The 24,909-nt window shown below is 44.4% G+C and overlaps 1 protein-coding gene across 2 annotated transcripts in view; it reads left to right on the forward strand.

The window, feature by feature from the left end:
• Nucleotides 1-24,909, forward strand: part of DNAAF9 (dynein axonemal assembly factor 9) — a 127,674-nt gene that overhangs the window by 64,288 nt on the left and 38,477 nt on the right. Inside the window, exons 15-23 of one of the 2 annotated variants that reach the window (XM_063135386.1) lie at nt 2,445-2,489; nt 4,297-4,342; nt 7,503-7,614; nt 8,924-8,994; nt 10,102-10,152; nt 13,784-13,871; nt 15,970-16,073; nt 20,496-20,642; nt 24,137-24,225. In XM_063135386.1, coding sequence (XP_062991456.1) covers nt 2,445-2,489; nt 4,297-4,342; nt 7,503-7,614; nt 8,924-8,994; nt 10,102-10,152; nt 13,784-13,871; nt 15,970-16,073; nt 20,496-20,642; nt 24,137-24,225 — 753 coding nt within the window. The remainder of the gene's footprint in view (nt 1-2,444; nt 2,490-4,296; nt 4,343-7,502; nt 7,615-8,923; nt 8,995-10,101; nt 10,153-13,783; nt 13,872-15,969; nt 16,074-20,495; nt 20,643-24,136; nt 24,226-24,909) is intronic. The other variant, XM_063135387.1, reaches the window with a different exon arrangement.

The raw sequence follows: 24,909 nt of genomic DNA on the forward strand, positions 1-24,909 counted from the left end.
TTCTGGTTGTGTATAACCAGTTTGCATACCATTCCCAGCCACCCACCCTACTATAAATCTTTAGGACATGTAGACAAGTGAAAAGAAAGTGTTAGTTTTGGTGATTTGAAAGCAGTCAGATTTGAGGTGGATTAGCTTTGAGGTCTGCTTACAGATTCTCTTCTGACGCTTGTGGCATTATGAACCCTTCGGTCACCTTTTTTCATGCTTCCATCTTCTTCCTTTACTTTGGCCCAAGCCATTGCCTATCTTGGACATGAACTCAAACCACACAAATGAACTTTCCTTCTATTTATTTATTTATTTATTTATTTATTTATTTATTATTATTATTATTACATTTATATCCCGCCATTTTTCCTCCAAGGAACCCAAGGCAGCGTACATAATCCTCCTCCTCTCCATTTTATCCTCACAACAACAACCCTGTGAGGTAGGTTGGGCTGAGAGTCTGTGACCGGCCCAAAATCACCTAGTGGGTTTCCCATGGCCAAGTGGGGACTAGAACCCGGATCTCCCGACTCCCAGTCCAACACTTTAGCCACTACACCACACTGGCTCTCACTACCCGCTTGTATGAACAACCACCTGTGTGCCTTCTAACCTCTTTCAAAACCCTTTCATTCATAGAATCATAGAATCATAGAATAGCAGAGTTGGAAGGGGCCTACAAGGCCATTGAGTCCAACCCCCTGCTCAATGCAGGAATCCACCCTAAAGCATCCCTGACAGATGGTTGTCCAGGTGCCTCTTGAAGGCATCTAGTGTGGGAGAGCCCACAACCTCCCTAGGTAACTGATTCCATTGTCGTACTGCTGTAACATTCAGGAAGTTTTTCGTGATGTCCAGCTGGAATCTGGCTTCCAGATTCTGGAATCTTGGCAAGAGGATTCCTAGATAAAGCCTGAGTAGTACGCGTGCTTGTTCACAGCCACAGATTAATAGTCCAGAGAGCTGCCTGTGGTATATTCTTGGGATGGCAGCAGTGTATTTTCAGTGTGGTATTTTGAATGTTTTGTGTGTGTGTGAGTGTGTGTATGCGTAAATATATGCGTAAATACGTTTTTATTGTAGTTTTCAGAACATAACAGTTTGCCCAAGTAATAATAACTTGGGTACATTTGAGTCACAGGAGTCTTGAATTCTGAAGGCTATTTTTAACACATCTCTGAAAGGAGAGTACAGGAGCTGCATGCTATGGTTGAGGGCTTAGTTAGTGAGAAAATGACTCAACTGGTTCTTTTTGTTAGGGAGAGTAGCTTCAGAAGAAGGTTGTGAGTTTTGACAGAAGGAGGATGGGGTAGTTTGTTGCTTCCTCGGAACTCACTACCACAAGATGTAGTGATGGCCACCGATTTAGATGGCTTTAAAAGGGGGTTGGATAAATTCCTGGAGGAGAAGGCTATCCATGGCTACTAGCCCTGATGGCTGTGTGCCATCTCTAGTATTCAAGACAAGCCTATGTGCCCCAGTTGCTGGGGAACATGGACGGGAGAGTGCTGTTGCACCCTGGCCTGCTTGTTCATCCCTGGCCGATGGCTGGTTGGCCACTGTGTGAACAGAGTGCTGGACGAGATGGACCCTTGGTCTGATTCAGCAGGGTACATCTTATGTTCTAATGCAGGGAAAGATGTTTAACTCTTCCCGCCCCACAGCAGGGATTCAACAAATAGAAGCTTCTCCATACTGCTGTTAACCCAGGGGGGGGGAAAGCTTCCATTTAGCACCATTTACTGCTGTTAGCCCAGAGGGGAAAAGCTTCAGACGAAGGTTGTGAGTTTTGACAGAAGGATGGGATGGTTTGTTGCTTCCTTGGAATTCATTACCACAAGATGTAGTGATGACCACCAATTTAGATGGCTTTAAAAGGGGGTTGGATAAATTCCTGGAGGAAGAGGCTATCAATGGCTACTAGCCCTGATAGTTGTGTGCTATCTCCAGTATTCGAGGCAGGAAGCCTGTGTGCACCAGTTGCTGGGGAACATGGGCGGGAGGGTGTTGTGGTTGGTCCCTGGCCGATGGCTGGTTGGCCACTGTGTGAACAGAGTGCTGGACTAGATGGACCCTTGGTCTGATCCAGCAGGGCACTTCTTACGTTCCTTGCTGATCTTCTTCCATTTCAGCTTGCCTCCTGCATACAACCAGTCTAGGATCTGTATGTGTGTGCTGCAAGAATAAATGCACGCCTGTCAGGGAGAAATAACCTTTGGGTGGGCTTTGGAGCAGAAGACAGCAGTGTAGCACTCCACCCTTGGCTTTTAAACAGAAAATCATGTCCCTTCATGGTTTTCTCTCAACAAATAACTAGTTCGTGAGGGCAGCTTTACACGGCTTTCTGTGCAATGTGCAGCCTCTGAAACAATGTCCTTCATTTGAGTACAAGCTTCCCCCCCCCCACTTCAGTAGCTCATTGCTTTTTTCCCCCCTTCCTTTCTTCCTTACAGCACGAAAATAGATTTTCGAATTCAAGCTGTGAACAACCATGGAAGGTCAGTGCTTTCATCCTTCTCTTTCAGATGAATGCAGGTTTTTTTTTAAAACCAAAAACCAAAAAAACAACAACCAGACAGTTCTGAAAGAAATACATTTCATCTCTAGTTTGTTCTCTTCATCTTAAAAGAAAAAGTAGTGGAGCAAAATGACAAAAGGAATGCAGTGCTTGTGCCACGGTATCTGCGGCTTCAAGATGGATGACTCCTTGCACTGCTTAGTCCTTTAAGCTTCAACAGAACTTCTGTGGAATAGCAATCTATGATTGCACATGGCATATAAATGATTGGTTGCATAGAAATATGCTTGCTTAGTAGTTTCTGGGTCTTAAGGCAGAATGTTCATATTTTGAAATATTGGCGATGTTATATTGATTTGGATATGGCACCTGACATCGCCAGTGTACTTGGGTGTGTCACATGAATGGCCCGTATTTGAACAATCCAGGTATGTCGCACCTTTTTGGTCTTCCCTTCACTGCGAGTCACTATTAAACTAAGAAGCTTCTAATTAACCACAGTTTCCTGTTTTGTTTGAACAGGAAAACTGTGGTTACCAGCTTTGGAATAAGCGAAGATATCGTAACATGGTTTGAAGTTAGTTAGTATTCTGGCTTGTTCCAAAGCAGGTAACCACAGTTTCCTGGTTCAAATGAAACAAGTAACTATGGTTATTTGTGTGAAGCTGTAAATGTCACCATGATCACGTATCTGCAACTAGCCTTTAAGTCCTGAAGGACCAGCAGTGCAGCTTGCAAATATACTTAGTTTAAAATTCAACTTTTCAACAAATTTAAACAGTTGTAGAAATATATGAATTAGACGGCATAATCAAAATTTATTTTTATATTTATTTATTTATTTAAAGCGTTTGTATCCTGCCCTATATAACTAGGATCTCAGGATATATAGACTCATAGAATAGTAGAGTTGGAAGGGGCCTATAAGGCCATCAAGTCCAACCCCCTGCTCAGTGCAGGAATCCACCCTAAAGCATCCCTGACAGATGGTTGTCCAGCTGCCTCTTGAAGGTCTCTAGTGTGTGAGAGCCCACAACCTCCCTAGGTAACTAGTTCCATTGTCGTACTGCTCTAACAGTTTTTCCTGATGTCCAGCCGGAATCTGGCTTCCTGTAACTTGAGCCCGTTATTCCATGTCCTGCACTCTGGGAGGATCGAGAAGAGATCCTGGCCCTCCTCTGTGTGACAACCTTTGAAGTATTTGAAGAGTGCTATCATGTCTCCCCTCAATCTTCTCTTCTCCAGGCTAAATTAATTAGCAGCATGATATTAATGTACTCCAAAGGCCTTCATACTGCCAGAAACTGAGCAGTGATTGAGCCAGGCTTATCTTCCTTGGGAAGACTTCCATAATCTTTTAAGATGTAGTATTCCCAGCTTAAAAGTTCACAGCTCAAATTCGTAGGGCCAGTTTATACCATCCATTTTGATTGCCTGTGATGCTATCCGTTTCTGGCAACAGTGTCATATGAAATGGGAACTCCACAGATCTACAATGTTCGCTATCGCTTCACAAGTCTGGTGTCCACCGTTGTGGTGGCCACTTTTTAAGATATGCAGTCACAGAATCGTTCACAAGGAGTGACACGTATGCACAGAGAGCCTGATTAAGGCAAAGAACCTCTAAATCCATTCTCGGTGCATGCATTATTTCCCTTCCTTGTGCTGAAGTTTGCATTCTTTAAAAAAAACATGTCTTGTTGGTGATGAATACTTAATGGGTGCTATTTGGGCTGTATCAGGCTGTAATGGAAGCCATCTAAAAACATGTTTCCCTCTCACCCCAGAATTATTCCACTGGAGAGTGAAGATAGCCTCTGTTTAGTGAAAACTGTGAGTAGAATTTATGTAACCTACTTTCTGTTCAGCAAATATGTGTTTGTGTTTCTCACTCGAATGTCTTGGGGAGATTTTGGCTGGTTCAGAAAGGCTCGGGGGGTTCTCCAAAGTAGGTGAGGAGGATAGACCTGATAAAAAAACCTTTCCTCCTGGAATTTTTGAGGGTGATGTAGACGGAAACTTGCATGTTGCTGATCTGAAATTTAGTTTCTGCAACACACGAGCATCCCGGGAAAACCATTTTGCTTCACAGGGTTGTTCTTAGTTCCTGGCCAGGCTGACAATCACTAAGGGCGCTATCCTTGCAGGTTTAGACAGCAAAGAGTCCTACGGTTCTCAGCCTGGTGAATGCTTGGAGGTGTACAGCTTTTTCCCTGTCTATAGCATGTCTAGGATTGCCCCCTTAGCAGCTTTTTGTTAAGGAATGAGCTGCTGTTTATGGTTAGAGTGCCTACTTTGCGTGTGGAAGGTCCCAGATTCAATCCTTCACCTTTCCAGTTTAAAAATGCCAGGTAGCAGGTGATGAGAGCAAGACTCTGACCAGGCTGGCATGATCGTAGCCTGGTTAACAAGCCATGTTGGCTTGTTAATTCCGCAGTTCGGGCCGGACTTCCATAATTATCCATGCTGTCACAGCTTGCCATGTCATCTGAACTTGGGCATCATGGGTTCTTTGAGGGGGCAGCAACCCTCAGTTAACCCATGGGCTGTGAGACACAGAAGAGCTACCTCCAGTCAGAATAGGTAGCACTAGCCCAGTTGGGCTAATGGTCTGGATTGATATGAGCCATCTTCACTGATGGTAGCTTTTCCCTTATTGCAGAATAAAGAGAAGGTCAGCAGCTGCTAAACAACACCCCAAAAACACTATAAAGCACCCAACTGTTATGTATAACAATTTCAAATGAGCCTCTCCTTATATCTGCCTGCCCGAGACCTTAGATCTGTTGGAGGAGCCGTTCTCCGCATCCCACCAACGCAACACATTCGCTATGTTGGGACAAGGGAGAGGGCCTTCTCTGCGGTGGCACCCCGACTGTGAAATGCCCTCCCTTTGGAGGCCCAATTGGCGCCAACATTGACTGCATTTCGACGCCAAGTAAAAACATGGCTTTTTAACAAAGCCTTTGATGGTTAAACTCCCTGGCACATTGTTCTAACTGTTTTAATTACTTTTATTGCTTTTAAATTATATATTGTTTTAACTTGGATCATGGTTTAATTCGTTTTTAACTGTGTATATTTATTGTTTTATACTGTATGTTTTTATCTGTATGCCGCCCTGAGATCTTAGTGATATAGGGTGGGATATAAATATTTTAAATAAATAAAATAAAATAAATTCGGTTATACAGTAGGTAAAATTCAGTTGTGCAAGGTACAGCGCAGTAAGCCCATATACACAAAAAGGGGTTGGATACCATTCAACTGGAGCCGAGCTTACAAAATGCACCGAAGGAGAGACATGCAGAGAATATACAAATCTCAAGAGTACCCAGGCACCGCTATCCAGTAGGGAATCCATTTTGTGGATCTTCTTCAGTTGTCATTGAATCCTAATGTGAATTCCCTCCTCCTTTAAACTGTGAAAAAATCATAGCCAATTCGAATACAAGAATTTAATTGGTAACAAACAGATTCATAACCCCCATATCTTCTGATTCCAAAAATCAGAAGATTTTTGGAAATATTTTAATTTAGCCTTTGCTGGAAAACAGTTTAATAAACTGGTTGTTTGTTTGTTTTGGAGGAGATGTTGTCAAAGCATACCATTGTGAGCTGAAAAAAAATCTTTTGAACTTGTATAAGGGGATTATTCATCTGTTTGTTACCAACTGCGTCTTTGTATTAGGATTGGCTGTGATTTTGTGTGGAGAATGGCAATGTGATGACGAAAAGCAAAGTGGGGAACAGTTGCAAGCCTTTACCCCTGGGCCGAGGACCACTTTCTACAAGGAGACCGTCTGGGTGGCATCCACAAGGCCAAGCATAACACGTCCTCCGGACCCACTAGCCCAGGGGTGTCGAACCTCTTTCAACTGAAGGGCAGAACTGAATTTCTAGGGGAACTCTCAGGGGCCACGTTCCAGTGATGGGCAGGGCAAAAGGGGCAGGGCCAAAATACAACATATACCAGCATATTTTAGCTTAAAGCCCTTACAGCCAGTAGTAAGCCTTAGAAGAAGCATTACAACCTTCTAGAAGAGGAAGAAATGGTGCGAAAGCCAGGAAACTTTGACTTTAAAAAGGGGGTTGGATAAATGCCTGGAGGAGAAGGCTATCCATGGCTACTAGCCCTGATGGTTGCGTGCTATCTCCAGTATTTGAGGCGGAAAGCCTGTGTGCCCCAGTTGCTGGGGAACATGGGTGGGAGGGTGCTGTTTGGCTGGTTGGCCACTGTATGAACAGAGTGCTGGACTCGATGGACCCTTGGTCTGATCCAGCATGGCTCTTCTTATGTTCTTAAACTACCAAATGATTGGTGGTTGAGATGGGGTGGAGCCATCTGGGGAACTCCAGAGGGTCACATTGGGACCCTAGGAGAGTTGGGTTTCTCCCCCGCCCCCAACCTTAATCTCCCTTGTACTAATCATATAATCGTAAAGTTGGAAGGGGCTTCTAAGGCCATCGAGTCCAACCCCCTGCTCAATGCAGGAATCCACTTTAAAACATCCCTGACAGATGGCTGTCCAGCTGCCTCTTAAATGCCTCTAGGGTGGGAGAGCCACCACCTCCTTAGGTCATCGGTTCCATTGTCATACTGCTCTAACAGTCAGGAAGTTTTTCCTGATGTCCAGTTGGCATTGAGCTTCCTGTAACTTGAGCCCATTATTCTGTGTCCTGCACTCTGGGATGTTATCTTGGCCTTCCTCTGTGTGACAACTTTTCAAGTCCTTGAAGGGTGTTATCAGGTCTCTCCCCTCAGTCTCTTCTTCTCCAGCCTAAACATGCCCAGTTCTTTCAGTCTCTCCTCGTAGGGCGTTTTTTCCAGGCCCCTGATCATCCTCGTTGCCCGTTTGCAACACTCTATTCTCCTCTCTCTCTCTCTCTCAAAATACTGTCAACTCTGTTCTTTTGAACTTGGAAATGCTGAGGGTGAAAACAGGAGTTTGACCCCAAGTTCTCTTGGCTCTTTTTACCCACTTCACTGCAGGCGGCCATGACTGTACACGATATTCCAGACTTGCTTGGAGGACGGGGATGCCTGGGGTCGGTGGTCTTCTCGGAATCATTCCTGGCGTCACAGATTCTTGTGAAGGAAAAAGGTATTTTGGTAGCTTTAAATTTGCAGTGCAGCAATGGGGGCAAAGTTCACTGAATTAAACGTTCTCCTCCCCATGTCCCGGAGAAAGGCCTTTGTGGGTGCTTACAGTGTTTCGGATTTGTATTTAAGCAGTACAGGGAACCTTTTGTAATGTGATTTTAAGTAAAGACTTGATTAGAAAGTCATCTCCCATAGAAAATAATGGGAGAATCATGCTTAAAAGCAGAATATTAGTCACAGATGGTGGAGGCTGGTGCTCAATGAAATCCGGAGCGGATTCACTGCCCCACGGACATCGGAGCCACCAGCCTCCATGAGCCACAGATACTGCTGTGTCTACATTAGCCTCTTTTGCTATCTAGTGTATAGAGCCCGCCCACCCTTTGCCTCTGCTGCTTTGCTGGGGAACATGGGTGGGAGATTCTACCCACATGCTCCCTCATTAAAAGGCTAACATATAAACCGGTCCAAAGACAGACCAGCTTCTTCCTTGCACAGACCTGATCTAAGCTTGGTTCTCTGAAATTACAGGAAGGAAAAATACATTTAGACGGCTACAATTTAAAAAATAGTGGTAGCTTTGAACTTACCACTATTAAAAGTGTTGCTTATGGTGCTCAGAACCAGGGCCGGTGCTACCATAGGGGCCACTCAGGCGGCCGCCTAGAGCGCCAAGCTAAGAGGGGCGCTGGGCACAGCGCAGCACTCATGCGCGTTGGCTGTGAGCCGGCCCCGGCCCGAGGATTCAGCTGAGCCTAGGTGGGCGAGATGGCGCCCCGCACTCGCCCAGCCGAAGCAGAGCCAGAGACGCTGGGGTGGGGGTGCGGTGGCTCCACATTTGGACTTCTGGAACGCGCCCGGAGGAGAGAGAGAATGTATGGGTGAATGGGGTGCAGGGGGTCTTTGAGTGAATGCATGTGTTCATGCGTGTGTTTGTTTGGAGTGAGTGATGCTGAGTGTGTGTGTGCGCACGTGTGTGAGTTGGGGGGGGGGATGATTTGGAGGTGATATTCCTATTAAATAATGCATTTCAGACCCATCGACATTCCTTTCCAATTTGTTTGCTATAATTGGCATGACGTATTTCTTGCACTTTAAAATAAATTTAGCAGTTTCAAGTTTTGTGCTTCTTATTTTTTCAAGGAAACATATGTTCTTAAAAATCAAAGTTGGCATTTTTTGGGTTTGTGTGTGTGTGTGTGTGTGTGTGTGTGTGTGAAAGTAGCTCACCTTGCCTAGGGCGCAAAATAGTCTGGCCCCGGCCCTGCTGAGAACCACACCGTAGCTGACTTGGTTTTGCTTTACTGCAGATGGCAGCATGAGCCCAGAAACCAGCTACATCATCCTCACCGCAGCTATCCCAAGATCAGTTTCTTGGCTGGTAAGTGTAGCTCAATTCGCTTCAGTGCTCTTTGATTTTTTCCCCTTTTTTAAAAAATGAATGCAGAAGCACTGATTGCAGAACGGTTCTTGCGCACCTGCCAAAACCAAGGAACCACACAGCCCTCTTGCCTCTGCTCCAAGGGCAACTGAAACAGAGGAACGACAGAATACTGTACTAGGATTCTTACTTGGATATTGGGGTGTGGAAAGCAGATCAAATAAGATTGGGGGGGATCCATGTTAAAGTTTGCTGTGCCTGTGTTTAGCCAAGGCGTGTGAGGTTTTGGCCGGTAGGAGACAAAATAGTGGGGAGCACAAGGCGGGGGGATGGACGGACATTTCATCACGACGTGTGAGAAATATACAAAAGAAGAAACCGTGTCTGCTGTGCGTTTCCTGTTTGTAGATTCAGGCAAATGCGATTAGCTGAGAAGTCCGTTTTAGCCAAATGCTTTTTATATTATCGAACAGGATTTTCAAAAGCCAGCTCTCTTCAGAGGCTACTGACTTAACTGCAAGAATCCTCTGTGTGATGCTTTAGGTCAGCCTTCCTCAACCTGGGGCGCTCCAGATGTGTTGGACTACAACTCCCAGAATGCCCCAGCCAGCTCTGCAGTCCAACACATCTGGAGCGCTCCAGGTTGAGGAAGGCTGCTTTAGGTAGTTTAGAAATATCTGTGGCTTGTAGTAACCTTTTCCTTAGCTTCTGTCGAAATGATTGCCAGTTACCTCAACCTTAATTTATGTAAAACAAAAGGTCTAATTTGAAAATATTGTTACCGTGGAGGTACCCATCCTGTATCCTGTAAAAACTACTTCCCCCCATCCCCAGTCGAGCAAAATTTCCTCCTAAGCTAACATATTTTTTATGTCTAGTTACCAACATCAGAGGCAAGATTTCAGGACTTTTCCTTATATTCGAAGCAAGATTTCAATATCTGTTCTGGAGTTACTTTTGACCTTATTTTGTTTGTCACTAACCATTATTATTATTATTATTATTATTATTATTATTATTATTATTATCCGTTGGAGAACATACATACAGAATTTGTATTTCTAAAGCAAGAAGCTGAACTAAAATTATTGGTGGCTTTGGTTATAGGTTGAGGATAATGAAGTGAAATTGTCGGAGAAGGCCCAGCAAATCCTGAAGGTTTGTAATGCGATTCAGCCTGTTAATTAAGCTTGACATAGTATCCGTGTTTTATTTCAAAGTCTAATGCTATAAGACTACACAGTGCTGCATGCAGTTCCAAAGGACATTAAGGGCACCATCCTATTCATATTTATTGTGTCTGGGAAATGCTGGGAGTTCTACGACGTTTTTCTTTCTAAACATGCATACGATTGTGCCCTAAGTAGGCTGGAGTGCTGGGCTGAAAACAACAGAATGAAATTTAATAGGGATAAATGCCAAGTTCTACATTTAAGAAATAGAAACCAAAGGCACAGTTACAAGATGGGGGATACTTGGCTCAGCAATACTATAAACGAGAAGGATCTTGGAATTGTTGTAGATCGCAAGTTGAATATGAGCCAACAGTGCGATACGGCTGCAAGAAAGGCAAATGCTATTTTGGGCTGCATTAATATAGGGTGACCATATGAAAAGGAGGACAGGGCTCCTGTATCTTTAACAGTTGTATTGAAAAGGGAATTTCAGCAGGTGTCATTTGTATATATGGAGAACCTGGTGAAATTCCCTCTTCATCACAACACTTAAAACTACAGGTGCCCTGCCCTCTTTTGTATCTGGCCACTCTAGTGTAGCTCCTGCAGCTTTAACTGCTGTGATGAGTCGATGGCCTTTTAGGCCCCTTCCAACTCTGCTATTCTATGATTCTATGATATATACAAATGACACCTGATGAAATTCCCTTTTTTATGCAACTGTTAAAGATACAGGAGCCCTGTCCTCCTTTTCATATGGTCACCCTACATTAATAGAAGTATAGCTTCCAAATCACGTGAGGTACTGGTTCCTCTCTATTCGGCCCTGGTTATGCCTCATCCTGAGTATTGTGTCTGGGCTCCACACTTCAAGAAGGACGCAGACAAGCTGGAGCGTGTTCAGAGGAGGGCAACCAGGATGATCAGGGGTCAGGAAAAAACCCCTATGAAGAGAGACTGAAAGAACTGGGCATGTTTAGCCTGGAGAAGAGAAGATTGAGGGGAGACATGATAGCACTCTTCAAATACTTAAAAGGTTGTCACACAGAGGAGGGCCAGGAACTCTTCTCGATCCTCCCAGGGTGCAGGACACGGAATAACGGGCTGAAGTTAAAGGAAGCCAGATTCCAACTGGACATCAGAAAAAACTTCCTGACTGTTAGAGCAGTACGACAATGGAATCAGTTACCTAGGGAGGTTGTGGGCTCTCCCACCCTAGGGGCCTTCAAGAGGCAGCTGGACGACCGTCTGTCAGGGATGTTTAGGGTGGGTTCCTGCATTGAGCAGGGGTTGGACTCGATGGCCTTGTAGGTCCCTTCCAACTCTACTATTCTATGATTCTATGATTTTGTCAGTTCCTCTCTGCATATTAGGCCTTTTCTTCTCCCAACACATATTTGCAGATGTATTCAAAGAAAAATATCGTTCAAAGAAAAATATTGTTTACATGCATAATAAGAAGTGTAAAAACTTTGAGAGGGTTCTAACTTCTAAGTAGTTCTCTGTTGGGGCAAGCCAGCCTTCCTCAGCCTGGCATCTTCTAGAGATCATGGGTTCTCAACAAGGGGGGAATTCCCCCCCAGGGGGAATTTTAGGGTTCTAGGGGGGGAATTGGGCCATTATTCAGCAAAGTATGATGTCCTGTAGATTATGTCTTCCTACACGTTATTAAAAACGTCCCAGAAAAGTGTCATGTCGTCTGCAAAAGCCAGGCCTTTGCTCTCTTTTCCCTCCCTCCCTCGCAAACCTAGAAGTTTCAAGCTTCCCATTTAAAGGGGCAACGCAAAGCATGGCCCCTTTAAAATCTCAGCTCCCATGCTTTGCGTTGCCCCTTTAAATGGGAAGCTTGAAACTTCTAGGATTGTGAGGGAGGGAGGGAAAAGAGAGCAAAGGCCTGGCTTTTGCAGACGTCATGACACTTTTCTGGGATGTTTTTAATAACGTGTAGGAAGTTATGAATATTAAAAAAAAAATATTCAAGTTTTAAATTACAATCTATCAACATTTTCTTTTGCTATTAAATTTGTAAAACTCTACTATAAAAATAATCCAAATAAATCTATATGTACTAATATAGAAAAAAATAAAAGATTTTCAATATTATGTGCATATTATTTGGAATGCACCTTTTAAGTTAGACTATTTTGGGAAGGGGGAATTATATTCTGAACAATGGCGAAAGGGGGGAATGGAGCAAAAAAGGTTGAGAGCCACTGCTCTAGATGGTTTGGCCTACAACTCCTATCAACCCCAGGTATCATGGCTATTGGTCACACTGACGGTAGATGATGGGAATTGTAGTCCAACACATCTGGAGGGCACCAGGTTAAAGTTCTTTCAGTGCGCAACATGTCTCAAATCTGGACATCAAAGAATTTGTGGAATTTTGGCTCAAAAGGAACGCTTGCCACGAGGCTGTTGCAAAGCAACCTGTGTTTACAGTACAGCTCCATTAACAAATTGAGCCCTATAATTTGCAATTCTTTTGCAAATAGTTATTCATACGAATTCAGTAAATGCCATATCCATTTCTGGTTCATTAAGGATATTCTAGATGCGCCCTCCCCTCCGAGATACCTGAATAAAAGATGGTAGGCAGGTTTCCTGCTGTTCCAGGGGAAGCATTTCCCAGCAGGTTTCCAAGTAATAGGGAGCAATTCGGATTTGCTTCTATATGTAAGGCAGAGTTCTCCCCAGAAAACATTGCAGGTTTTGATGCTTATTCTACCTCCCCCCTCCCCTGCTCAGCACAAATTTATGGGGCTGTTTAGCTTCGAAAAAAGGCAAATAAGGGGAGATGTGATATAGGCACAGAAAGTTATGTGTGGTGTCGTCTCTCTCATAATAATAAAACCCAATGGGGTCGTCCCCTGAAGCTGAATGGTGAGAGATTCAGAAAAGATAAAGTAAGTCCTTCTTCACACTGTGCATAGTTAAACTATGGAATTTGCTACTCCAAATAGTAGTGATGGCCGTTAGCCTGGACAGCTTTAAAAGGGGAATGGATAAATTCTTGGAAGAGAAGGCTATCCATGACCACTAGTGGCTATAATGCTATTTCTAGAATCAGAGGCCATATGCCTTTCAATACCAGTTGCTGGAAAACATGACAACCACCTGCCAGGGATGCTTGAAGGTGGATTCCTGCATTGAGCAGGGGGTTGGACTCGATGGCCTTAGAGGCCCCTTCCAACTCTACAATTCCAAGAATGGGAGAATGCTGGCTGGGGCATGCTATGTGTTGTAGGCTTTTTTCTATCTAAACACCTTGGATTGTGTCTTTAGAAATTAGTGCTCCCACCCCATTGTCTTGAGAACCACTGCTGTGGGATTTAACTCAGAACAGACATAGATTTCATTTTTTTTGTTCAGGGAGGGATCACAGCTCAGTGGTAGAGCATTTTCTTTGTAGTCCCAAGGTCCCATGTTCAGTCCCTGGCATTTCCTGTTAAATTCTCGATCACACAGCAACAATAGGAAAGAACTATACCTGGAGGGGTTTCGTGTTGTGTGAACCAACTTCCGCTGAGTGGAAGAGTAGCTTTTAAATAGATTTGGTCTGGTTCAGAAACTCTGTTGCCTTTGCTTGACCTTGCAAAACTCGCCTTATTTAGGAAGAAGAAACTTTTCTGGGCCCTCTCCTGACGGGAGGCGATGGAGCTTATATTTCTTCTAGCAACTCTCTATGTAGGCTGGAAGAAGGTAAGTCACCTGTCCCGTGGTGCATATGCATCAATGTGCAAAATGGTGAAGGGCGATACACATTGCACACACCAGCGCTCAGCTTTGGTTAGGAATTTTGAACTAATACTCTTCACGTACACTTCAAAGATTGTTAATTCCTGTATCTAGTAGATTTAACAATGAGTGTAAATTTCTGAGATTTGTCTTTTCAAAGAAAAAGGCGAAAAATACCATTTTCCCTGTGTGTGCTCACACCTTCTAGTGTGAAAGTGATGCACAGCTATGGGGGGATGGGACATCTTTCCTACCGCTGCTTTTCCTTAATTGCATCTAATTTTCAACATCTGGAGCATCATTTTTCAAGAATGAGTAACCGTAAGAGGAATTACACCTCATGTTGGCACCATTGCCCATAAAATACAGAGCATGAGTATTTATAGGCCCAATGTCTGATGAGCTATTTTTGTTTTTGTTTCTTCTACTACTACTACTATGACAGACACAATACAGGTGCAAAAATAATTCACCAACAACTGGCCATCAAATTCAGCCTTATCAAACAACCTACACCATACTATGCATACTCACCCGAAACAATCTTGGAAAATGCAGATCATAATATATACTGGGACAGAACAATTCATACCAACAAAACAATACCTTGCAACTGACCAGACATAACAGTCATAGACAAAAAAGAAAAAAAACACATGCCTCATCGACATAGCAATACCGAATGACAAAAATGCTGTTGAAAAGGAAGAGGAAAAGAGAGAAAAATATGCCCCACTGGCCATGGAAGTCAAAGAACTATGGCAACAAGAAAAGGTCACAGTTATCCCGCTAGTCACATCAGTCACCGGCATCACATCAAAAAACTATACAGAAAACCTTCAGAAACTGGGCCTACCAAAATACATCCACACCAACATCCAGAAAGAAGTCATAATTAAAACAATTGTCAGGAAATTCCTGAATCTGTAAAAGACAGCATGACTTGGCAAAGCTGCCATGAGCGAGAAAGAGATGATGATGATAAATATATAGCACTTTCTAATGAAGATAAAATAGGCCAGGTGTTTACAAAACAGAATAAATACATAATTCTATTAAAAGACCTTAACTGAAATTAAAAGAATGTAACAATAAAACCTTAAAACCCCCTAAAATTCATCTATATTTCATCACTGGGGCCGGGGGTTGTTGTTTTTTAAGGCAGAAGAGCTACGTTGCAAAGCTCTTAAGCAAAAGTTGGCCTGAAATGCATCCACCTCTCAGGTCTTGGCTTGTGGGGTTGCACTAAAGAGGGGAAGCCATGTTTTGTTCATAGGTCTGCCCAGTTCATGTATGAAGCAGGTGTGGGGTGCTCTGGTTTGTAGAGCAGGCGAGAGGTCCCATGCTCTTCGGCCCAGGACCGGAGCTGTGTGGTGACATGGTACAGGAGGGCGCAACCTCCTTATCCACATAACCTTTGTTTTTATGTTAAAAGATTATTCCCCCAGCCCTGCCACATTCCTCTCTTCGTACATGAATACCACAAATGTGAATAAACAAATGTGACTGCCCTTATCGCATGCAGTTTGGCTTCGAAGTCTTTTTTGGAAAGGTGATCAGTATTGTGCATGATCTTTCCTACATTGCAACAAGGGTGGGCAATTTCGGAGGGTACAGTTTGGGTCTCCTGGACTCCACCGGGGATCGGACAGACGCACCAACACTGACATCGCTACTGCTCAGCCAAATTTCGGTGGTATAAATAGCTGCCTTTCCCCTTTCCAACATGGCTGTTTTGCCGCCATTGTTGCTGTGCTCCCAAAATTCAGCAGTAGCCCTTGGGATCGGGGCGAGGGATGACAGAAAACAGGCCAGGGGAGCGCATGCAGTCCATGGGCCGTGCGTTTCCTGCCCCTGTATCACAACATGGCTCAACAAAGGGTTCCCCTGAATGCTTCTGTAGAATGCAATGCAGTGCACTCAATGCAGGTGGATTCCTGCATTGAGCAGAGGGTTGGACTTGATGGCCTTGTAGGCCCCTTCCAACTCTGCTATTCTATGATTCTAAGAATGTTGACCTGAGCTCGGCGCGTCTCATGTCTGCCTTTCCTTTCCTTTGCAGGTAAACTCTATTTCTTTTTCGAGGGCCTTCTCTTTTGCCACCCCCACTACGGAAGCATGACCATCGCCAAGACCCACATGACTTCCATCAGGTTCTATGACGGAGTAAGTGCCTCATCCATTCCACGCTTTCGTATTTTTCAGAACTGCCCCACAAGAGCAGAGACATCTTCTCTTGCCTTCCCTCACAACACCCCAATCCAAAGTGCTGTGGGGCAGCAGTGTGCCCTTCAAGTTCAGCCTTCGTAAAAGGCTTCCCACATACCCAAAGTATTCCTGGACATCTGGGGTTTCTTTGCTTGTTTATCTCTTTCTCATCAAATCTTACATACAAAACCATACGATGCGTATAACTGGTGTCATTGCTAAGAACACTGGAGGCGGCCTTGAAGATTTGTACCATGACCTGAGATTGCCTTGTCACAGCAACCTGGAAGGAGGCCTTCTCCGTGGTGGCACCCACCTTATGGAATACCCTCCCCCCTGGGATTTGGAAGGTGGCAACTATATTATTATTATTATTATTATTATTATTATTATTATTATTATTATTTTATTTCTTACCCGCCTGTCCATGTTTTAGGTGCCTGTTAAAGACCCATTTTTCACCCAAGCCTTCCCTGAATGAGGCTTGCCCAGTTAGTGTTATTAATTATTGTCCTTTTAGTTTTTGTTTCAAATATTTTAGACTATTTAACAGGTTTTTGTATTCGTATTTCATTTCTACACCGCACCATAGCCAGAGTTCTCTGGGCCGTTCACAAAATTTAACAATCCACTTCATTACGATGTATTTTAATCTCTGATTCTGTAAACCACTTAGAGGTATCTTTAGATGTGGTATGAAGTATATAAATTGATGAAATAATTGATAACTCTTGAAGTAAATGTTTAATAAAAAAATAATCTACATTTTTCTCCATGGGCTGTGTGAATAAGTTTATTATTTTGAGGGGTGAAGTGCACAACAACAACAACAACAACAACAACAACAACAACAACAATAATAATAATTTGTTTATTTATTTATTACCCGCCTCTCCTTCTGGACTGAGGCGGGGAACAACATCAAATACAAAAATAGTATAAAATACATAAAACTGATTAAAAACATATAAAACAAATACATTATTAAAATAATAGCCAGACATCTTAAAATTCGACTGGGTAGGCCTTTCTAGCTTTTTTAAATTCAGAAAGACTGTAAAGTTGGTGGATCTCTCCCGGCAGGCCTTTCCACAGTCTGGGAGTGGCAGAAGAGAAGGTCCTCTGGATAACAGTTGTCAGCCTAGTTTTGGCTGACTGAAGTAGATTCTTCACGGAAGACCTGAGTGTGTGGGGCGGATTGTACGGGAGAAGGTGAAGGAAAAGGAAAGGAACCTCTCGTGCCAGCATTGAGTCGTTACTGACTCTTGGAGGGACGCCAGCTTTCGCTGACATTTTGTTGGCAGGCCTTATAGCGGGGTGGTTTGCCGTTGCCTTCCCCGGCTGTTATTACCTTTCCCCCAGCTAGCTGGGTACTCATTTTACCGACCTCGGGAGGATGGAAGGCTGAGTCGACCCAAGCCGACTGCCTGAAACCAGCTTCCGCTGGGATTGAACTCAGGCTGTGGAGAGAGTTTCGGCTGCAGAAACTGCTGCTTTACCGCTCTGTGCCACATGAGGCTCACATTTCAGGCCCTTTCCTCCTCCTCACACTCACTGCCCATCTTACCTCTCTGAGAGAAACTTGGCAGTGTATCTCCATCTGTAATCCTAGATTCAGTTCTGTGATAACCCTGGTGAGTCTAAGGCAGAGTTAGGCTGCCTTAGTCAACAATTGTGGTTTAAATAGTCGACTGTAGTTTATTTAATCCACCATGGTTTGTCATGTTGTGTGGAGGGGATTTTTTAACCAATGGTTGGTTATTTGGCCTAAATAAGCAACGCAAATAACCAAAGCTGTGCAGAGTTGGCTGTTTGAACCACCATTGGTTATTGTGTTGTGTGGAGAGCACCGTTGGTTATTTTGTCAGTCACAGAGTCGTAAGGCAAGAGCGGTGGCTGCTGCCCTAATCCAACAGGCAGCAGTGGCTGATGGGATACTAGCGGGAGGAATAATTGAGAAGAGAGGGCGGGGGATGAGTGAGTCAACCCAACGTGGACTAATAGTCAAGTCAATGTTGACCCTAATCCACACCATGGTTGATTATTATGTGTGGGGAAGACCCCTAAATAAACAACTGTTGAGTTGATGAAATAAAGCCCTATGAAGAGAGACTGAAACAACTGGGCAGGTTTAGCCTGGAGAAGAGAAGATTGAGCGGAGACATGAGAGCACTCTTCAAAGACTTGAAAGGTTGTCACACAGAGGAGGGCCAGGATCTCTTCTTGATCCTCCCAGAGTGCAGGACACGGAATAACGAGCTCAAGTTAAAGGAAGCCAGATTCCGGTTGGACATCAGGAAAAAACTTTCTGACTGTTAGAGCAGTACGACAATGGAATCCGTTACCTAGGGAGGTTGTGGGCTCTCCCACCCTAGAGGCCTTCAAGAGGCAGCTGGACAAGCATCTGTCAGGTATGCTTTAGGGTGGATTCCTGCATTGGGCAGGGGATTGGACTCGATGGCCTTGTAGGCCCCTTCCAACTCTGCTATTCTATGATTCTCTGATTCTACCCCACCGTTGACTATCGTGTCGTCTGAACGCAGCCTCTAGGTGGCTGCCAGAGAACTGCTTACCTGTGCTTAAGTTTTAAGGATAGGGTGCAAGCTCCAGAAGGAGGAGGCTGAAGACGCGGCTGCAGGAAATGCACGATCTGTTGTCTTGTACCCAATTAGTTCAGCAATTGGGAGTGTTACGTTGGCAGGCACCAGATGTGCTCCAAGGAGTAGGGAGGGCAGGGAAAAGACGGTACTTTCTTCTGTCTTAAGACTTTGATTATATCTCAGCTTCCCAGACTACAAAAGCATTTGGGGTAGCTGTGGTTTATTATATATAAATAACAATGGATAATGGAGGTTGGGACGACAGCGGCTTTGGTTAAATCTGAAAAGAACTGAAGCCAAAGGCTCGGCGCGTCCCTCTTTCATTCCTCCCCTGCCTGACCACCCCCTTTGCAGGCTGTGTTTAGGCCCTGACCTTCCTTCTATTGTTTGGCTTCAAGACGCCCAGCTCCTATAAACCTGTGGCTATTTATGGGGCCCTGCTATCACTTCTGAACTGCTGCCAGATATTCTGTGCAAAGCGAAAACCTTGAAAGAGAATTTTGTATTGTTTCGCTGACCCGGCAAGGCGTGAGGCTGGAGGGCTTAGAATAGCACAAACCAGACAAGTGGTGGGGACCGTTGGGGACATCTGTAATGTAGCTATAACGCAGACATACAGGAAAAGATAAGCAATTCGATCGCCAAATAAATAAGCGTACAGGGCTGTGTTTTCTGTAAGCGGTTGATTTTCTTACATTAACGATTTCCGCTGATAGCCATCCAGGAAAAGTGGGCTATTGATGACAGACTTGACCTTGGGGGAGCTAGGGGTGGCGACAGCCGACAGAAAGCTCTGGCGTGGGCTGGTCCATGAAGTCACGAAGAGTCGGAAGCGACCGAACGAGTAAACAACAAACAAAGTTTGAGCATCTTGTTGCTATGTGCAAAAATTTTTGGTTTACAGCTGCAGCGCTCAAACTCTGGGATGCTAAGAACCATGTCAGTTAACCTTTGACAGGGACTCTTAAGATCCTTGTCAATTTCACTTAATTTCATATCTGCTTCTCTCCAGAGATTCTCTGGCCCAGGTCAGACATGACATAACCTTGGCCAAATGAGCCATGGTTTTAGACCAGGAAACTGGCATTGTACCTGCAAATGCTCTCCTCTCTCTTCGTGTGCTCTGCGAACCTAGTTTGTACTCATAGAATCATAGAATCATAGAATAGCAGAGTTGGAAGGCCATCGAGTCCAACCCCCTGCTCAATGCAGGAATCCACCCTAAAGCATCCCTGACAGATGCTTGTCCAGCTGCCTCTTGAAGGCCTCTAGGGTGGGAGAGCCCACAACCTCCCTAGGTAACTGATTCCATTGTCGTACTGCTCTAACAGCCAGGAAGTTTTTCCTGATGTCCAGCTGGAATCTGGCTTCCTTTAACTTGAGCCCTTTAAAATCCATTTAAAATCCCTTTAAAATCCCCCAGTTTGGATTTAATAGAAGACAGTGGTTTAACAAACCCTGGAAGTTTTGTGTTAGGGTCAAAGAAAGGAGGAAGGTAGGGAACCTTTAACTTGGCTGTTCTAGAGCCTTGTGGGAAACATGGTCCAACCCTGAGGCATCCTGAACCTGTTATAGACCAGCAATACAGCTCATGGTCACCCTTTTGTTCTTTTTGAATGCTTGGTGACCTATGGGGAAATGACGTTCATGGAGTTGGGTTTTTAGATACATTAGAGATTCTTAGAAGAGAGAGAATGTTTGGACAGGTCATCCAGTTGTCTTACTTTCCGGAGTTTTATTGTCTCCTCTTAAAGGCTCTTTCTCCTTCCCTGCTTTCTAGGACTCCACCAGTGTTGTTGCTGCTCTCCTTATAGACTACAAAAGTTCGCTGCTTGCTCATCTGCCTGTCCAGCTTCATACCCCAAGCAATTCCCTGATGATCGCACTTTTCCCGAAGTCAAAGCTTTATAAAGCTTTCTACTCACAGGTGACGTTATTAAGTAATCTTTCGCCTATCCATATGCAAAAAAATGTCCTTTTGCTTTTGCATGTAGTAGACAGTCTGTGTGGCAGATACAAATTAGTGTAGTAAAGATGCCCTGGCATATCATACTCCCTTACCTGGGTGGAAATACATTTGATTTCTCTGACATGAACGAGTGAGGGACTCCTTTTGCCACTGGCTGCTGTTGTCCATGTTGCTTTTGTTTTTCTTTGTAGCTGGAACTGTTAGTTGGATTCACACATGCATGCTAATCGCTTGATGAATGCAGCGTGAAGTGATTCATTTGCATGTGTGAAACAGGGTCTGTCTCCCCTTGCATTCTTCAGTGGGGGCAGTTTTACACATCCAGCTGTAAGTCACCGAGTGATAAGCTGTGTGGTTAGTGTGTCATGTGTAAGAGGCGGCAACTACCAAGGAAAGGCAACTTTTTCTATTGATGGAAAGTATTTCAAGGTATATTATTTAACCCCAAACCATGATCATCATAAAATGAAAATGGGTAACAAGTCAATTGCAATAAAATCTGATTTAAATGATCCGTCAAAGCCCACCTCAGTTACAAATAAGGAAAAAGAAGTTGGTTAGTATTATACCCAAGGAGCCAAATGTTAAATTTCTACAAACATTGGCCTGGTTCACACAGTACAATAGTGGAACAGTTCCCTAGGGAGGTTGTGGGCTCTCCCACACTAGAGGCCTTCAAGAGGCAGCTGAATAACCATCTGTTAGGGATGCTTTAAGGTGGATTCCTGCATTGAGCAGGGGGTTGGACTCGATGGCCTTGTAGGCCCATTCCAACTCTGCTATTCTATGATTCTAATGACAACCCTTGGGTTGTTTAAACCATGGGTTGTCAGGGCTGTGAGCAAGGCAACAAACGCGCTGACCCCTGTCCACTCACCACTTCCGTTTTGAATCGGCTTTGACGTGACATCCAAACCTGGCATTCTGGGTTGTTTAGAGTTAAACAACCCAGTTTAACCCAACCACCACCCATGGTTTGTTATTGGGTTAAAGTCTGGGTTGCTTAACCCTACAGCAACCCAGAGTTCTGGGTTTGGACATCTCATCAAACAATCCAGGAATATTGGGGCATTCCTGGGCGGTTGATGAAAACCGATGGCACACAGAAGTGCCGCGTACGTGGGAGGCAGGGCCTTCACTCCTTTGCTTGTGGCCCCACCACACCAATTTATGGGTTTTTAAACTGATGAATTGGTGTTACTTGTGAACCAGGCCATTTTATAGTTCACTCCATTAGCTTCTTCAGTGTATTCTTTCCTCAACTTCCAGGCTACCCACTGCAAATTTGGCAATTCTCAGTGTAGCAGTTGATGAGGCTAACTTGCCTTGGGTATGTTGTCTTCATGGAAGAAGCCAGCTGGCAAATTTTCAGCATTAAAGTGACAAACATTCTCTATAGTCTTTGCTCCCTGACTTGGATTTCACAACAACTGCCCACGAAATACAGTAGGAAAGCAGCAATGCCTCACCCAGAACAGTCAACAGGGTTAAATAGGCTGGGCTGATCTAGGAAAACCGGGAAGGGCTTGCAAGGGCTTCCATGCGTGGAGTTGTGGAGTCCGCTTCCCATGGTGCCTCTCCAACCTGACTCCAACCCGGCCCGCGGGACAAGCAGCCGCTGCCAAATCACGTGAGGTACTGGTTCCTCTCTATTCAGCCCTGGTTAGGCCTCATCTAGAGTATTGCGTCCAGTTCTGGGCTCCACAATTCAAGAAGGATGCAGACAAGCTGGAGCGTGTTCAGAGGAGGGCAACCAGGATGATCAGGGGTCTGGAAACAAAGCCCTATGAGGAGAGACTGAAAGAATGGGGCATGTTTAGTCTGGAGAAGAGAAGATTGAGGGAAGACATGAGAGCACTCTTCAAATACTTGAAAGGTTGTCACACAGAGGAGGGCCAGGATCTCTTCTCGATCCTCCCAGAGTGCAGGACACGGAATAACGGGCTGAAGTTAAAGGAAGCCAGATTCCAGCTGGATTCCTGGAAAAACTTACTGACTGTTAGAGCAGTACGACAATGGAATCAGTTGCCTGGTGAGGTTGTGGGCTCTCCCACGCTAGAGGCCTTCAAGAGGCAGCTGGACAACCATCTGTCAGGGATGCTTTAGGGTGGATTCCTGCATTGAGCAGGGGGTTGGACTTGATGGCCTTGTAGGCCCCTTCCAACTCTGCTATTCTATGATTCTATGATGCTGCTACAGATGGTAGTAGCCATTGTAGTTGGCATAACCACCCCTGAAACAAGCTTGCCTCCATGGATGTTAAAGTGGGGGGAGAAATAATAATAATAATAATAATAATAATAATAATAATAATAATAATAATATATACCGCCCCATAGCCAAAGCTCTCTGGGCGGTTTACAAAAGTTAAAAACAGTGAACATGAAAAAGAAATATACAAAATTTAAAAGCATAAAAAGCATAAAATACAAACAAAACCAGACAATATCCATTTAAAAACAACTATTCTGGGGTCAGTTTTTTAAAAAAACTCAGCATATGCTGTTAAATGCCTGAGAGAAGAGAAAAGTCTTGACCTGGAGCTGAAAAGATAACAACGTTGACGCCAGGCGAGCCTCGTCAGGGAGATCATTCCACAATTGAGGGGCCACCACTGAAAAGGCCCTCTCCCTTGTTGCCATCCTCCGAGCTTCCCTTGGAGTAGGCACTCGGAGGAGGACCTTAGATGTTGAGCGTAGTGTACGGGTAGGTTCATGTCGGGAGAGGCGTTCCATCAGGTATTGTGATCCCAAGCCATGTAAGGCATCCAATGAAGTGAAAAGAAGGGAGAAACGAATTCTCGGGATGCTGAACTTTTATTTGTAGGTTGTAAAGCCCAACGCATTTCGGCCTGTACCTTTTCAAGGCCGCCTTCAGGGGTTTGTAGGAAGATGTCTTCAAAGATCTTATTATCAACAGATTGTCTTTCTCTGATGGTTAATAGCGACTGACAATCAGGCCAAAACTTGTCGGGCTTTACAACCTACAAATAAAAAGTTCAGCATCCCGAGAATTTGTTTCTCCCTTCTTTTCACTCCACGGATGCTAGTCATGCAGCAGGATGGATGGCCTTGTTCTCAAGAGTGATGATTTAACTGGTAGAGGAATATCAAAGCGTGTTTGCATTAATTCTAAAATGGAAAACAGTTCCCTTTCCTAGCTGTTAAATAGAATATTCAGAGTGGTCCAAGTATGTTCAGTCTCCCTCTCTTAGTATTGGGATTTATGATCAAAGATGACATCAGGCCCTGGCTATTCTGGGAAGCACAATTCAGTATTATTCAATGGCTTGGGTGGAGAGGATTTTTAATTAAAATCGTAATAACCCGCACCTCCAGAATCCTTTTGATAACCATCATGGTGATTCACCTTCCTGAATAAATAGTACCTTGAATGGAGTTATTAAATGCAATATTAAATTGTGCCATTTTGGATTTTATTCTTCATTGTAGGTTTTCTCTGTCTGGCAACAACGGGGGAATTCAGGGATCGCTTTAAAGATGACGCAAGATGACTGCCTGACTGCAGAACAAGCGAGATTGTGAGCTGATGGGTCTTCCCTCTGCTGTAGAATTGCATGAAACAAATGGGACGGGCGAGAAAATGGTGCAATGTAGAGTGCTCCTGTTCAGGAAGCGGCCAGCCGGCCATGCCCTTTTCCGGGATGTGCCATTCCGCCTCCCCCCAGCTTTTCAATTATTTTACCCCAAACAGTCAGCATCCTGTGCTCACTGAGTCTGCTCAGTCCTCATTGCACCTTTGGCTTTTCCCCATCCTTAATGGGTTTTTTTTCCTAATGATTTCTTTTTCTTTTTTTACTTCTGCCAACATGGGCGTTTCCCCAAGCCTGGTACTGTCTCCCTCTTTGAGTGAATGGTGCAGTTTGGTCTACGTAAAGATCCACACTCAGAGAATGAATTTGCCTTTACCGTATTTCTTCGATTGTAAGACGCCATCGATTGTAAGACGCACACTCGTCTCAGTACCACCAACAGGGGGGAAAAAAAACCTAAGACACACCCGTGATTCTAAGACGCACCCCATTTTTAGAGATGTTTATATGGGGAAAAAAGTGTGTTTTAGAATCGAAGAAATAGGGTAGTATAGAGCAGAGGTGATCCTTGGCCCTTGGAGACCACCTGTGTAGCTTTTGGGGAGTGCCCTGGTCTTCCCCATCCCGCTGTTGCTGCTGCCACCACACCTGGTGCTTTGGGGGGGGCATCCT

This window comes from Elgaria multicarinata, chromosome 10 (genome assembly GCF_023053635.1).
Source record: "Elgaria multicarinata webbii isolate HBS135686 ecotype San Diego chromosome 10, rElgMul1.1.pri, whole genome shotgun sequence".
Classification (NCBI taxonomy): Eukaryota; Metazoa; Chordata; class Lepidosauria; order Squamata; family Anguidae; genus Elgaria; species Elgaria multicarinata.